The sequence below is a fragment of the Pinus tabuliformis genome, chromosome 7 (genome assembly GCF_031772625.1).
Source record: "Pinus tabuliformis cultivar Carrire ecotype Pingquan chromosome 7, CPIR1, whole genome shotgun sequence".
NCBI lineage: Eukaryota > Viridiplantae > Streptophyta > Pinopsida > Pinales > Pinaceae > Pinus > Pinus tabuliformis.
In genome coordinates this window covers 1,496,002,038-1,496,017,890 of record NC_142293.1, presented here as the reverse complement: position 1 = coordinate 1,496,017,890, position 15,853 = coordinate 1,496,002,038, and the positions used below count along the sequence as shown (strand labels likewise).

Below are 15,853 nucleotides of genomic sequence, written 5' to 3'. Positions count from 1 at the left end.
TCATTTTGTGGGGGTTGATCTACTTGCTCCCATTCAATCAGATCATAAATATTAGAAAAAATGTCAAACAATTTATTTTGGAAACGAGTTTTACCCTTCAAAGGACATTTGCTTGCCCAGTGGCTCGGCTTCTTGCAAATGAAACAAGTTCCTGATTGTGCTCTTTGGGCACCTTCTTGCCTTTTCTTGAAATATCCTTTTCTCGGTCTCTGAAACCTTTGTCTCCTAGGGTAAAACCTTCTAGGCTGGCTTTTCTTCATGCATTTCGACATTGGCAATCACTTCCACATTGTCCTTTGCTAGCGTTCTTCTTTTTGCTTTTGCAGCCAAAATGATAGGTTTCTGCATAGATATCACAAACACTTGCATTGAAGCCGAGTTGTTTCTTCATTGATTTGGTTGTCTTCTTTCGGAGGCATTCTTTCTGTAGAGTAAATACAATTTGTTCATGGAGTCCTACAAGAGAAAGATTTTCAATATCTATATTTTCAGCTTCAAATCTGGCCCTGACAAGGTCTGGGATCCTGCCAGGCATTGCAGACAAATATTTTCTCAAATAAGTTGTATTATGTGGGTCTCTTGCCTTATAAAGAAGATCCTGCATTGTACAGAAGAACTCAAGAAGTTCTTTTATATCACAAAGTCTTTGGCTCATGAACATATCTGCATAATGATGGCCATCAACCTTAATTTCTCCATAAAACTCATGGAGAACTACCTTGACAAGTTTAGCGACTAGCTTATCACTATTCATAATATTGAGCTTGTCAAATTCATGCATTCTAGACCACCATAATTCTAAGTTACCTTGGAAACTCCAAGTTATCCTTAAAGCTAATTCTGACCATGAGACTCTGTTTTTGTGAATGGACTTTTGAGTACTTGCCCATGCACTCCAAGTATGGATTGCCATGAGGATTTCATTTTTAGATTTGCAGTTCAAATTTGTCATTGGAGCTTGATCTATGTTAGCTCGACTAAGAGTAGGGAACTCATCGATGTTTGAAGGATCATATGGAGTTTTGCCAGGAGAACCATACTTAGCATTACGCCACTTTTCCCATGTAGATTCAAAAGGTTGGTTTGGTCTATCGCTGTCTACACTTTTAGGTCTTTTACTGGATCCTTCTCCCTCTTCTTTTACCATTTTTATTCCTGATTTGTTTTGTGGTGCCATATCAAAGACTGGTATTTGCGATTGGACGAGAGCTAATTTTTCTCTAGCAAATGAAATAACATTTTCGAATTGAAAAATTACGGGATTATGTACAAAGAATTGTTTGAGCAACAGTGGAGTATTTTTCTTTTTAGGGTTCTTTTCTTCTCGCTGTAATGTTTGGCTATAAACTTTTGCTGCATTAACTGCTTCTTCTAACTCGGGATTTTCTTTCTCTAGACTCAGCTTTAAATCTATTACTACTTCCATAATTTTCTCTAACTTCATATTTACATCTTTTAACATATCAAAATGCTCAGAAGCTTTTTGACTCAAATCATCTAAACTAGAATGGAGTCTTGACACATGGGACTGTACTTTTAGCACTTCTTGTGATAGGTCATCTAAATTTTGTGCTACACATGTTAGCTAATAATTGTTGTAGTTTTGAAGCCTTATAATCTCTTGGGGCTTCTCATCTATCACTTTCCTATGATGTAGGAAATCCACATCAACTACAACATTCCCATCTTTGAATTTTTGTACAAAATTGCCAGCAGCCCTGTGTGGCTGAGAAACTCGGCCACACAACCAAAAAAAATTGCAAATTATAAAAAAAATCAAAACCAAAAAAAAAAAAAAATTTATTTTTCTTCCAGAGTTTGTCATCATGCCACCAAAGGGTTTCAAACAGTCTCGTGATCTGGCATGGGCACATGGTGAATGAATCTTTCCTGGTAATGGCCACAATATCAAGTGCAATTATTGCAGTGCCACAATGCATGCAGGCATAAACAAGCTGAAATACCACCTAGCCAAAATTCCTAGGCATGGTGTGGGATGTTGTCAAAGTTGCCCTAATGAAGTCACTACTGAAATGGTAGCTGCTTTGGAATCCATTAAAGAAGCAAGTTCTAAGAGGGAAAGAAGGAAGGATTAGATTGTTGGAATAAGTAGATCTTCATCTCAGAGTGAAACACAGTTTCAAATTCCAAGTATTGGTAACTCCTCTTCAACTGTTATGGCAAATAGGAGTATAACCTCTTCTTTCTTCGGTCCACATACAACTCCAGGATCTCAACCAACCTTGAACAGTTTCAATGATAAGAAGAGGAAGAAAGCAAATATGGCAGTGAGGAGGTTTTGGTAACATAACAGTCTTTCATTCAACTATGCAAAGTCTTATTTTTATCAGCCCATGGTGGATGCCATTGCATGTGTTGGCCCTAGATACAAAGCCCCATCTTATAATGCACTTAGGGGGAAAGAGCTAGATGAGGAGCTTGAGTGTGTCAAGGAACAATTGGAGAGCATTAAAATCGCACGGAAATTTATAGGTTGTACGTACACTTATGTCTGATGGGTGGACAGATCAGAGGGGTAGAACAATAATAAATTTTGTTGTAGCTTGCCCTAAAGGAACCATGTTCCTAAAATCCATTGATGCTATTAAACACACATGGACAGCAAGAGAAATATGAAAGATAAAACATGAGTGCAATTTTTATTAACAAATGATTTACATTTATAGTACAATATGTGACCGTTGGGTTTCACATCCCAAGGTCTCTTGGACTCCTTTTGTCCATTCGGCTTCCACACTAACCCATTGAGGATTAGGTGTCCAACATTCCCCCCTTAATCCGAAGGGTTATGTATGAGTCCAAGAAGAGAGCTGTAATACAAAATGTGGCTGAATGTGCTCTCTGAAATGTTGGTATAAAGGGCGGTGGTTTAAGGATGACCACCAACACTGGAACACTTAGTGCAGTTCCCGGAACTCTTCCAAAACTGGCAAGAAGCTGAAGTCTTCTGCTAGAGGAAGTGCTCCTATTGTTTTGAAGAGGGAAACCTTCAACCAATAAAAGGAGGTTTCACCCCACATAAAAGGGAGAACTTCAACCTGAAAAGGGAAGTCTCAACCTGTGATGGTTTAAGGATCACCACCAACTCTGGAATGCTTAATGCAATTCCTGGAACTCTTCCAAAACTGGCAAGAAGCTGGAGTCTTCTAGTAGAGGAAGTGTTCTCAATTTTGTTCCTGGAATTCTTCCGAAACTGGCAAGAAGCTGAAGTCTTCTACTAGAGGAAGTGTCCCAGATTACCCATTGAGGGCATGTTCACGGGCATCTTTGTGTCTGGCTACAACTCTGAAACTGGTGTGGCAGGTTGTGGCTGAGGCTCGCTTGATGTGACTTTTAAGTTTGTAGATGACCATCATTTCCCCCCTATCAGATACAAGGTGAGATGATGGAGAAAACTCAACTGCAAGACTGTTCAATACTTTGGAACAAGTTCTGACATGTGTTTGGAATATCTTCTTGGTTGTTGATGCCCATTGCCAAGAAGCGATCCATCCAAGATGAATCTTTGTTCTTGCAGGACGTTTGTTTCTGAAGCATCTGTGTGAAGAATGGGTGGTTTTATGACAGTGCTTACATGGATGAAGATCAAAACAGTGATCTTTCAAATGGCCAACTCGGTCACAGTGTTGGCATTTCACAATTTGTTGTTGTTGTTGTGGAAGAGGGGCAAAGTCTGGAACAGCTGAAGTTGAACTGTCATGAGGAGCAGGTGAACTGTCATGAATGAATCCAGCACTCTGAAACTGAATGGGCTTTGAGTAGTCTAGAATATGAAAGGACAAGTCCTTGTCATATCCAAGACCAGTTCTGTGCTTGTTGTGGACAAGTTGTTCCCAAGGTTTGATGATGGGCTTGGGAAGTGCAAACTGAGTTTCTATATCTGCATGTGCAACTGCTGCTTTATTGGGTACTAAATATGAACCAGCTGTAACATTATTGACTTGCTTCTAATAGGTTGCAGTCTCAATGTTCTGAACAGAAACATGTTCACAATGATGACTCCGCTGCTGTAATTCTTCCTGCTATAGCTTTGTCTCAAGCTGCAAAAACTCAATATTCTCTTGTGCATTTTGTAGACAGACCTGAATGTCTGTGAGAGAAACTTTGCTGAGTTTTAATGTATCATGAGTAGTAGACAATATGAGAGTTTTGAGGAACTCTAATACTTCACTGATTCTGGCCATTTTTTTTATTTTTTTTTAATGTCAGATTTACACCTTAAAAACTGATCACAACTACTACTCAATGCAGAAAAGTAATACCCACTCACAGTACACAGCAATATCCTTTATAAATGTGCAGCAAATGAATCAAGGAATCAATGCATATATATGTAGACAGAGACTATAATGAGTTTTAATACCATAACTGGGGCAGCAGCAACTGCAAACTTGCTTGGATCCTTCAAATACTCCTTCACTTTCAAATCAGAAATGATGGCTATCAAAACTTCAACAATTATAACACAATTCTCTGATCTTGCCACTTTCTGGCAATGAAGATAAGCAATGAGAGTAAATTCCAACAAGGACTTTCAGACCCAGAATGCTGCTCCAACACTTACTCAGGTCATAGGCATTGGAATGAGTCTCTAGCACGCTGAAACAACAGTGATAGACCTCCTTAGATGTCCAAATACTTAGCAAATTGTATAGTTGTTAGCAGTCCCTCTGGATAAAACAATCGTAAGTCAAAGTGTTTTGATTCTCAAACTGATAGTGGAGCCCTCCACTCTGAAACAGTAATTTCATGGAAAGTAGAACCCTTCACTCCGAAGCAATAAATTCATGGAAATCCGGACACTGCTATTTTCACATAGACATCCTCCTCAACTTTTCAAAACACGCGCAGAGTTTCAACGTTCAAATAAGTATGGGACAGCGCATTTAATTGAGGTTTAACGTAGCGCAGCAAAAATACAATGGAAGAATTCAGCATGGACCAAGGAGCAGCGCTAAGGTAATACACAAAAAATTGTTTATCAAAAGGTATCAACGTAATACAGCGCTCCAATAGAGGTATATACTATACAGCGCTCAGCGTTCAACAGAGTTTGACGACGGGAGCTATTTTCATAATGCACAAGTTTGTGTCAAAATATCATGACGATGTTGCCTACCTGGAATCTTTCACCATGATGTGACAGAGATTATCACGATCAGTCCACAGTATCAATGATCCAATGGTCTGGCACTGCTCCTCGAACTCTGTAGTGAGTCTACGCCCTCAAAGAACAGGATGAAGAATTTTAGCGCGGACAGTGTCTGAGGTGAACATCAACTGAGGAAGTGCAGTCTCGCAAACCAGACTGCCCGAGTTCTGTCAACCATGACTGCATTTCTTTCAATCCCCATGATATATGTTGCATAAAAGATAATTGCAAGATCTGCGATTGGAGGTTTCTGTTTAAAATCACAAACAGAGAACATACATTGATTTCCTATGGGAAATGCCCTCAGATTTCTATGTGGGGATTGCTGTAGTCCCCAAGCTGCAGAAAGGTCGACTAGTTTGGAAAACTAAAACAACGAACAGAAAACACGCACATTTTCGACCATTGTTCAAAGCCTGCAGTTCACCATTCAATGCGCATACTGGAATGGCTTTCAATGCACCATTCCCACGCTACATTCCCAGGGGCCAGCATTCAATGTTGTATTCAACACTCCATTCCCATGTTGTATATGAACCAACACATGTACTTCAACAGAGTTCAACCAACGCACAGAGAATAATATACGCACTGAGATATTCAACGCGTCTTCATCGCACATACCAGAATGCAGACTCCTCTTGTGGCGGTGATCTGAAATTATGAGGGTCACTTTGCCTTTTCTCTTCTCACAACATTTGTTGCTACGCAATTTACAACGCTCACTCTGACGTAGTTTTAGTGTTACAATCAGCGAAATAATGGAAACAGTGAAACAAAGGGAGCACTGGGACCTGTCATAGTCAGGTCATGATTTATTTACATTTCCAGAATGCAGAGATGATTTACGATGTGAACAAATGGAGAGCGCTATTTTTAGAAGAGTGGGTGAGATCAATGATACATAAAATGTTCTTTTCAGTAATGGACAGATGCCAAAGTAGCGGATGGCAACATAAGGAGTTACAAGGGCAGTGGGATGCTAAATTGAGACCTGCGCTCCGATACGCAGAGGAGTTCAACCGGTTTTTTGAACCGAATTTTTTTTTTGTTTAGGAGTTCAACGCGCAGGAGCGGCAGAACATATGGAAGCTTTCGGGCAAATCCCTTATTGAGAATACTATATGCATATTAACAAAATTGTAACTGTATTAATACCAAAACCACAGGTAATAACAGCAAATACCAAGATCGTAGGTAGAGTGGGCGGTGTAACCATGAACCATCACACAGTATTCAACGCATATGCCAAAAAACAGCATATAGCCAAAACACATTCAACATATATATATACCAGTGTTCTTCAAAATGGGAGCAGCGTTCTCCACCTGAAGCAGCATTCAAATCAGGAGCAGCGTATTCAATACAAGGTTACCATCTCGACTTCTGAAACCCTCGGTCCAAGAACATTTCCTTTGTCATCGCTTCGTATGACACAAGCTCAAGCGTGATTCCTCAGCGAAACAGCGGTCATACATTCCTTCGGCATGGAGATAGACTGTAGAGCACTCAGTGATTCAGGGCACGCTCGCAGAGAAAACGTTAACAGTCCAGATGGAATATGGCAGAGGCAGCAGCATTTATGGATAGTCGCCTTCTGGCAGATAGAGAGCGCAGGAAAGGAATATGGCAATCAAAGGTCAGGTAACGCAGAAGAGAGTCTTAAAATAGCCAAAGTCAGGTGCAGCGTATACAGTGCCAGAGGTCAGGTAGTCAGGTAGAAGAGGCAGCAGATTTCTGGCAGACAATGAATTAATGGAGCGTTTCAGGTAATGGGCAGAACTGACATATATATATAGAGACCACAAAACAAGTGGCTCAAATTGGAGCAGGACCAACAATCGCCTGCTCTGATACCATGTTAAACACACATGGACAGCAAGAGAAATATGAAAGATAAAACATGAGAGTGAAATTTTTATTAACAAATGATTTACATTTATAGTACAATATGTGATCGTTGGGTTTCACATCCCAAGGTCTCTTGGACTCCTTTTGTCCATTCGGCTTCCACACTAACCCATTGAGGATTAGGTGTCCAACAGATGCATCTGCAAACGTAAAAGATGCACATTTGATTTTTTCATTGTTGGCCGATGTGGTGGAGGAAGTTGGGGTTGCAAATGTTGTCCAAGTAATCACGAACAATGCAACAAATTATGTGGCAGCTAGAAGGTTTCTTTCTGCCAAATATCCCACCATTTCTTGGACTCCATGTGCTACCCATTGGATAGACTTGATGCTAGAGGACATTGGGAAGTTGGAGTGGGTGCAAGACGTTGTGCAAGAATGCAAGCATATTACCAAGTATATTTATAATCATGCCTGGGTGTTGAACCTTATGAGGGAATTCACACAGGGTGAGCTTAGTCGCCCAGCTGTCACACGGTTTGCTACAAACTTTCTTTCTCTCCAAAGCCTTTTGTATGAGTACCAAGCTTTGAGAAGAATGTTTTGTAGCCAGCAATGGGTATTCTAGAAAGATATCACAAAGCCGGAAGCAATGTCTGTGAAACACCAAACACCCAGAGGTACCAACAGATTCAGGTATCAGGCTTCAGGTAGCTCCACCTGAAGGGGGGGAAGATGAGACTCATAGTTTGGTGATTTCTACTCCTGAAAGTCTGATTCAACAGTCAGATGATATTCCTACAGGAAGCCCAAGTCATGGTGGCAATACTGATTTGGGTGGGGAAGATCCCAAGACAAGACCAAAATGGTGGCACAACACCATTGGTGATGTTCGGATAGGAGAAATGATCGAGGGACGATCATCCAGAGGAAAGAGCATACAACAACCATCTATGGTTAACTTTGCTCTTATGGCTAACCTACAGGAAATCTATGAGCCACAACACTTTGAGGAGGCAAAAGGAAGACCTGAATGGGAGAAAGCCATGGCATCTGAACATGAGAGTTTGATGAAAAATCAGACTTGGGATCTCACATCTCTTCCACCAGGGAAGAAACCCATAGGCTGCAAATGGGTCTACAAGGTCAAGTACAAAGCAGATGGTACACTTGACAAACACAAAGCACGATTGGTTGCAAAAGGATTCTCTCAGCGAGAAGGCATCGACTATGAGGAAACCTTTGCTCCCACAACAAAGATGAGCACCATTCATCTTGTTCTAGCCATGGCAGCACAGTTTGGCTAGAAAGTCCATCAAATGGACGTGAAAAGTGCCTTCCTCAATGGAGATTTGCAGGAAGAAGTCTACATGCAGCAACCACAGGGGTTTCAGGTTTCAGGAAAGGAGCATTTGGTTGTCGACTGAAGAAGGCTCTATATGGCTTGAAGCAGGCACCTCAAGCGTGGTACATTAAGATTGACAGATATTTGGATGAACAGGGGTTCCAGCGGAGTCCTTCAAATTCCAACATGTATGTCAAAAGAGTTGGTAATGATATCATCCTTCTGGTTATATATGTAGATGATATCATTGTCACAGGTAGTGAAGAAAAGGCTATAGAACAAATAAAAAATAATATAAGAAAAGCTTTTGACATGACTGATCTAGGCCTCCTACACTACTGTTTAGGTGTAGAAGTCTGGCAAATAGGTAGCAACATCTTCATATCACAATCAAAATATGCCAGAGGTTTGTTAGATAGATTCAAAATGACAGATTGCAAAATCTCATCTACACCTATGGAGAAAGTGTTGAAACTTTCAGTCCAGACGGACCCTAAGGAAGTTAATGAGTCCATACACAAGAAATTAGTGGGGAGCTTGATATACCTTACAGCCACTAGACCTGACTTATGTTTTGTTGTGAGCTACATTTCCAGGTTCATGACAGCGCCAAAAGTAGAACACTGGACCGTAGCAAAACGAGTTCTGAGATATGTGAAAGGGACACTTGACTTTGGCATTCTGTATAACAGAAGCAAAGAATCCAGGTTGAGTGGATATACAGATTCATATTGGGCAGGTTCTGTTGATGACAGAAAATCCACTTCTGGATATGTCTTCAGCCTTGGCACAGGTGTAGTCACATGGACCAGCAAGAAACAACATGCAGTAGCCCTTTCCTCAACAGAAGCAGAATATCAAGGAGCAGTGAAAGGAGCATGCAAGGCAATTTGGCTCAGGAGGATGCTTTCAGATATGCATATGCAACAAACCAAGCCCACACCGCTCTTCTGCGACAATCAAGGGGTGATGAAACTTGCCAAAAATCCAATCTTCCGTGAGCGATCAAAACATATTGATATACACTGCCATTTTATCAGACAACTTGTAGAAGATGGATCAATTCAGCTACAGTACTGTCCCACAGAAGATCAAACTGCAGACATTCTTACCAAGCCTTTGGGTCCTGAAAAATATGTAAAGTTTCGGGATAAGCTTGGTGTAGTTAGTAAATTGACCATTAAGGGAGGGTAATAAATTATGTAATAATGGTCAATAATAAATTAGACTTAGGCATTTAACTTGATGTTATATTTTTGCTTTTTGTCTTATTGATCAATCCCACATTCATAAAGTGGATTGACTCAGTGTTAATGTAACACATATAAGAAAGTGTTTGCTCTCTTATTAATTACACTGAATACAAAGAACTCTTTCAAGTTATTTCTTGGCTTTCTCTATGCTCGTATTTTCTTTATACTCATGAAGTAGGTTGTTATGGACTCTGACTTGGACATCTTGATGTCATAGAGTTGACTCTTCAAGGCAATAATGTGGCTGAGATCGTTGACCTCCTACATCCCAATCAATTTGTGTTGACTCTTCAAGGCAATAATGTGACTGAGATTGTTGACCACATACATCCCAATCAATTTGGCATACATCACCTTTGACTTCAGCTTGGACACATAAGTGATAATATGATCTCTAAGAGAATCAAAGATGATCTTCTTAGCCTTGATCTCACCCTTCTTGTACTTGGATTTGACATTGCCATTGGAATTTGCAAGGGATTCAACTACCTTGCCCTCCACATACTCCATCACATCATTCTCTTCAAGGGTAAGATCCAATCTAGCCCTCCATGATGCAAAATTGGAGGTATCATTCAACTTCTCTTCAATCTTGAAGTAGGAGGAAGACATCTTGTCCAAGAAATTTAATCACCAATTAGCAAGACAAGTGTCTCAAGGGGTGTATTCTCTGTTCTCCAATGGTTGATCTTCACCTCAGCTCTGATACCATGTTAATTTTTCTCAAGTTCTATGTTGTTATAATTACTTAAACAATGTAGCATTCAATTTCATTCACCCCAAAACAATTAAGCAATTATAGATATAACAATAAACAGTAGTGCACAATAGAAGATAGCCAAGCACAATGAGATAGAGATTTTTGGTCAAAGACCAAGGTAAAACCCCACAAGGGGTAAAATCCAAATCATTTCTTCTTCTTAGATATCCAATCAATGTTCAGCTGAGATACATAATCCAATTTGTACATCCATAAATAGTCAAAGTCAACCTTTGACTTTCCCGAGTTAACCAAGTCAAATCCAGTCAAAGCCTACGATCAACAAGCCAGACAAACCAAGTCAACAAGCCCGAACAAGAGCGAATATCACAGTCAAAGATGGTCAGTGTATCCTTGCGATTTTCCACCTTTTTCAATAGTCAAGATCTCAGTGAAACAGTCCTCCAATTTTCGGTCAAAGGAGAGAGAGTTGACCTACGGTCAACCTCAATCAATGTGCCCAGAGTAGAGATGAAAAGTGCAGTCAAACAAAGTAAAAGTCTCCTCCAACGTTTGGCCTTCAACCACAGTCAAAATCTCGGTCAACAGAAGCAGATTAAGCCAGGTCAACGAAAGTCAAAAAGAGATAGATATGTTGGTCAATGCAGAGAAGAAAGGCTCCTTTCACTCCACAGGTGTGGATGTACCCTGTAATTTCAGATCGAATTGATGTGTGATGAGATGTGCCAAATGGGCTTCAACGAAGTTGTATTTATGTGTTTGAAAAGGTGGCTTTTTGCACATGTGGGGCCGACTTGTCCTTTATGAGGCCGACTTGGTCAAACTTGTAAAAATGAATTTTTTCCATTACTTTTGCTAATAAAATTCTGACTGAAGCTGCCAATTTCAACAAAAAATAGTTTCATTGAGATCTGACCAGTTCCGGTTTGAAACCCGGTTTATTAGGTGGACCGATCCAGGCACCAGTTTCGGTTTAGAATACTATGCTTCCAATGACCCACCTTCCTTCAAGAGGCATTCCAGACGGGAGCGAGCAATAACTGTAGCATAAGTGGAGAGCTCCAATGTAAAGCTATAAGTCAACCATCATAGAGCTGTTGGCTGGCCGGCTGTCAAATGAGGAGAAAAATTCTCCTATGGATTACCCACTTTTGGTGGGTAACAGGTACCTTTGAAGGTGCCAATCCACCAAGCCATTTCAACTTTGTCTATGATCAGTTACAGGACACTAAGCAAGCAACAAATAGATGAGACCCATATGAAAAAAAAGAAATACTAGGGATTTGTCTCTATGCCTTTAATAATAACTGAATCAACTCAAGTACTCATGCATCTTCCTGGGATGCCTTCAGGTGTAAATGTTTTCTTGCTGATGCTTTGACGAAATGGAGCTAAATGTCCATTTTAATAGTAATAATGTTGTCATTTTGTTGTATATACCTACAATAGGAGGTACGATATTAAAAGCTTAGGGATGAACTGTCTTTCTGTCTGCATCTATTTTAAAATGCAAACAATATTTCGATCTAAATAAAGTAATTAAAATCATCACTCAATTAAAAAATCTGGAAAAGAACAACACGATCTGATAAAATTACACTTAAAAGACACTAGCAAGCAATTAGTATCATAGATAAAGAAATTAAAAGAATTTAGCAAGAAAACAGCCCCGACTATCACCTTATTGCTGTGTCATCCAAAATATATTAAACCACCAAATAGATATGTCTGTGCCAGAAAACAGAGTGATTTCTAGATAACTATATTATCTAGAAATTGAAAGAATTTAGCAAGAAAACAGCCCTGACTATCAGCTAATTGAAATGTCATCCAGAATATATTAAACCACTAAGTAGATATATGTCTGTGTCAGGAAACACAGCGATTCTAGATAACTATAATATCAAAGATGATGAATGGATCTAAAAACTATATGATTTCGATTTGAAGTTGAAAATGTCATAGTAATCTTATCAAGGATGCATTGCAAAGTTCAAACATACTTTTAGGTAATGAAAACATGAATTATATTAATGCATCAGCAAAAACATGAAAATGATCACATGAATTATTTTAATGCATCAGTAAAACATGGTCAATGGATTCAAAATTCACAAACATGTAAGTATAATGCCCATAAATTAAGCCAACAAACAGAAGAAAATAAAGCATTCCTTATCTCACTTTAAGCCATATAAAACATTTCAAATAAATAGAGGCAATAGGAGTAATCAATGTATAATACCTGTGACAATCAAAAGTACTACATTGCCACTGGAAAACAATGCTGGAAGTAATCTAGTCAATGAAGAAAATATCAACGGTGCCAATCCAACCACAATAGCATACCCTACCTGCAAAAGAATCCAATGAATATAAGAACCCCAGGAATGCTAAAGGTTTAAGAAGAAATTAGATACTTATCTCAAAGACCACCTTCATTTGCTTGACATGCAAAATCTATGCATTAAATAGGCATACCAGCAAAAAACAATATAAAAGGCCTCCTAATTTACTAGCAGGCTGCCGATGACCAAACAAAGGGACCTCCCGTAGAGAGTCAACAAACCTGCAAAAGAGAATACTTTTATGTATCAGTATGACCTCTGAGATTCGTTGGAAAGAACCTAAAACAAAATATATATGTGTGTGTGTGTGGATACAAGTGCAAGGACTGAAGCACACACATAATAAGGCATTCCAAACAATGCACTTTGCACTATAAATAACAAGTAAAAATACATAAGGCCTAGCAACCTCCATTAGAGGCTGCCAAGAGACAATTTCCACATGTCATACAGCATTACCACTAACAATATAGCAATGTTCCACCAAGACTCTGGGACAGGGGGATGTGGGTGCAGGAAGACACACATGAGGGACGTGCGGGAGTACCCTCAAATTTTAGGGAAATTTTTGGGGGATGGGAAGACATCGGGGTATATAATTTATTTTTCATCTATATATATATATATATAAGTTACCGGAAACGCCTAAAGAATTTGCCAGAAACGTGGATCCCCGTTTCCAATACGGAAACGGATACGATTCTTGTCCGAAACGCTGTAAAAACGTTTTTGTGCAGTTTCAAAAAATCGGAAACTTCAGATTTGGAATTGGATACGTTTCCAAGGGATTTAATTTTTGTTGGATCCGTTTTCGGAAATCCAAAAATGGATCCACGAAATTCATGATCTGAATCCACCCTTAAAATGTTACAAAGCCTGAAAATTTGTGTAGCATAAATAAATAATAAAAATGAAGAAATCAGATTTGCAAATAAACTCACTATAAACACAGTGTCATCAACGACACTCCATATATTTATCAAGGATTCTTACTAAGAAAAAGATAGATGTTCAAAAATGCAAACAAAAGGGTCTGATGAATGTCTTCGTAAAGAGATTTATTTGAGCAATTAATTTCCAGTTTGGTTAAGGTTTTGTTATTTGTCATTGATTTTGTTCTTCATTTCATAAATCCCTCCAATATAAGAAATCTTCTCTAGCCAATTTTTTGCCTGCATATAGTCAAGAGACCAAGCTGACGTTGAGAAGATTGAAATGTTCAAATAGGTCTTGACGAAATATCCCAATGATCCCATGGGCCTTTTAGTTGCCATGCATGACACGTTCTCCGAAGGAGTTGGACTCGAAAGCACAAAGGCTGTAGCATTTCTGATTACATTACTAATGATGATGATAATATGTTGATTGTTATAATAATCACTAATGATGATGACAATGTTTATGCTGAATTGATGATGATGATTTGTTTATGTTGAATTCATGACGATGATTATGTATTTTTAGATATAGATTCTAGATATTAAAAGATGAATATATATATATACATGTCGTTTCCTTGTCGTATCGTATCCTGATTTTTTGAAAATTTGTCGTACCGGTTTCAAACCTTGTATCTGTATACATATATATATATTTCAAATTCATATTCAATAATGAAAGCATAAATATATTGATCCATACATAATTGAATAAGATAATGAAATGCACTAATCCATATTCATCGTTCATGTTGGGACATACATCATTCACACTCATCATTCATCCATACACCATGAGATTCAATAATGAAATGCATTGATCCATATGTTGAGAAATCTAGGGCATCAATAGTTAGGTGATTTCTCTAATTTATGATAATTTCTTGTGATAGACTTTTTACTTCTTGATTAGATCTTCTTGCTTGAGTTATTATTGTGTTCTTTTCATCAAGACAATTACCAAATCATGAACAATAAAGAGACAAGAGACACAATATATAGGCTTGTCAACCAGGGCCAAAACCTCTCACTCTTTGAGAGGAAAACCCAAACGAAATTCTTCTTATAGAACCTTCAATTGATGAATACCAAGACCATGACAAAGACCCTTGACACTAGAGTCCTCCCAAGACCAAGTCACTAGCCTCCTCTTCTCTTCTGCTCTTCCTCTTCCTCTTCTCGGCTTCCTTTAGATTCTCGGCCTCTTCTTGTAGGTCTGCAACCTTACAACATAAACCCTAGATGATTTTCGCTCCTTGAATAGTCTCCTCAAGAGGGAGACTCCTTTTACTTCCCTACTCGGCTTCCTAGAGCGAAGTCCTTTCCCAAACTTGATCACCCTTTTATGACTGCAAACTTCGGTCTATCCTTGCCAACTTCGGACCTGCAATTTCTTGCACGTGTGATGGTAATCTGGCCCAAAAACAGTCCTCCAATGATGACCCTTTCCTTCGCTATCTTCTCTTCCTCCTTCGCTGATCTAGAGGCTCTTTCTTCGTATGTTTCTCACACTTCTTCTTAGACTTGCTTCACCAAATTGCTTGTCTCCAAATGAGGCCGAGTATGGGTATATATACTTGTTTGTCCATGTCCATTAGGCCGACATGATCTCTAGAGTAGGCCGACATGATCTTTCTCGAATCATCCTTACATTGTAAGCCGACTTGAGTGAGGGCTAGTGACAAGGTCTTGGAGGGTTCCTTACAAAGACAAATATCACTCTTTACAATGTGTAGCATGCCTTCATTTCATAACAATGACTCTTTAGACTTTTATGACTAGATGACAATATCCCTAAGGGCTCTCAATGGGAGCCTTTACTAAAAATAAAATCTCTTGCTCATGAAACCCATGATGCAAGCATTACAATAATTTTATTTTTCTTCTTTACATCTCTTACATAAAATCACAATTACATGTCATTATGAAGACCGAACCTAGTTACACTTTTCAACACTCCCTCTTAACTAGGGAGGTATTCATAATGGTACTTGGTCATTCTCAATCTAAAGAATTTCTCATAAGAAGAATCAGATTGGTAACCCATTTGTATAGCATCATATCAACCAGCATTGTTACATAGCAAGGCCTTGACTAACAACTCTATCTCTCCACAAGATCTGAGCTCAATGTTGGCGAGACCAATGATTTATAGACACTCTCATCATTGTCTCTCCCAGAACATACCCCACCCAGGTTCTCAGACTATTCTTATCTTGGATGC

The 15,853-nt window shown here is 39.0% G+C and overlaps 1 protein-coding gene across 3 annotated transcripts in view; it reads right to left on the bottom strand.

Annotated features, from left to right (window-relative positions):
• Positions 1 to 15,853, bottom strand: part of LOC149253499 (protein FIP1-like) — a 482,913-nt gene that overhangs the window by 442,560 nt on the left and 24,500 nt on the right. For all 3 annotated transcript variants that reach the window (XR_016267076.1, XM_089459927.1, XM_089459926.1), the window contains exons 2-3: positions 12,825 to 12,912; positions 12,589 to 12,697 (exon numbers count right to left, since the gene is read on the bottom strand). Coding sequence is in view for 2 of the 3 variants with exons in the window: in XM_089459927.1 (XP_089316053.1) it covers positions 12,589 to 12,697; positions 12,825 to 12,912 (197 nt within the window). In the remaining variant the exon portion in view is untranslated. The remainder of the gene's footprint in view (positions 1 to 12,588; positions 12,698 to 12,824; positions 12,913 to 15,853) is intronic.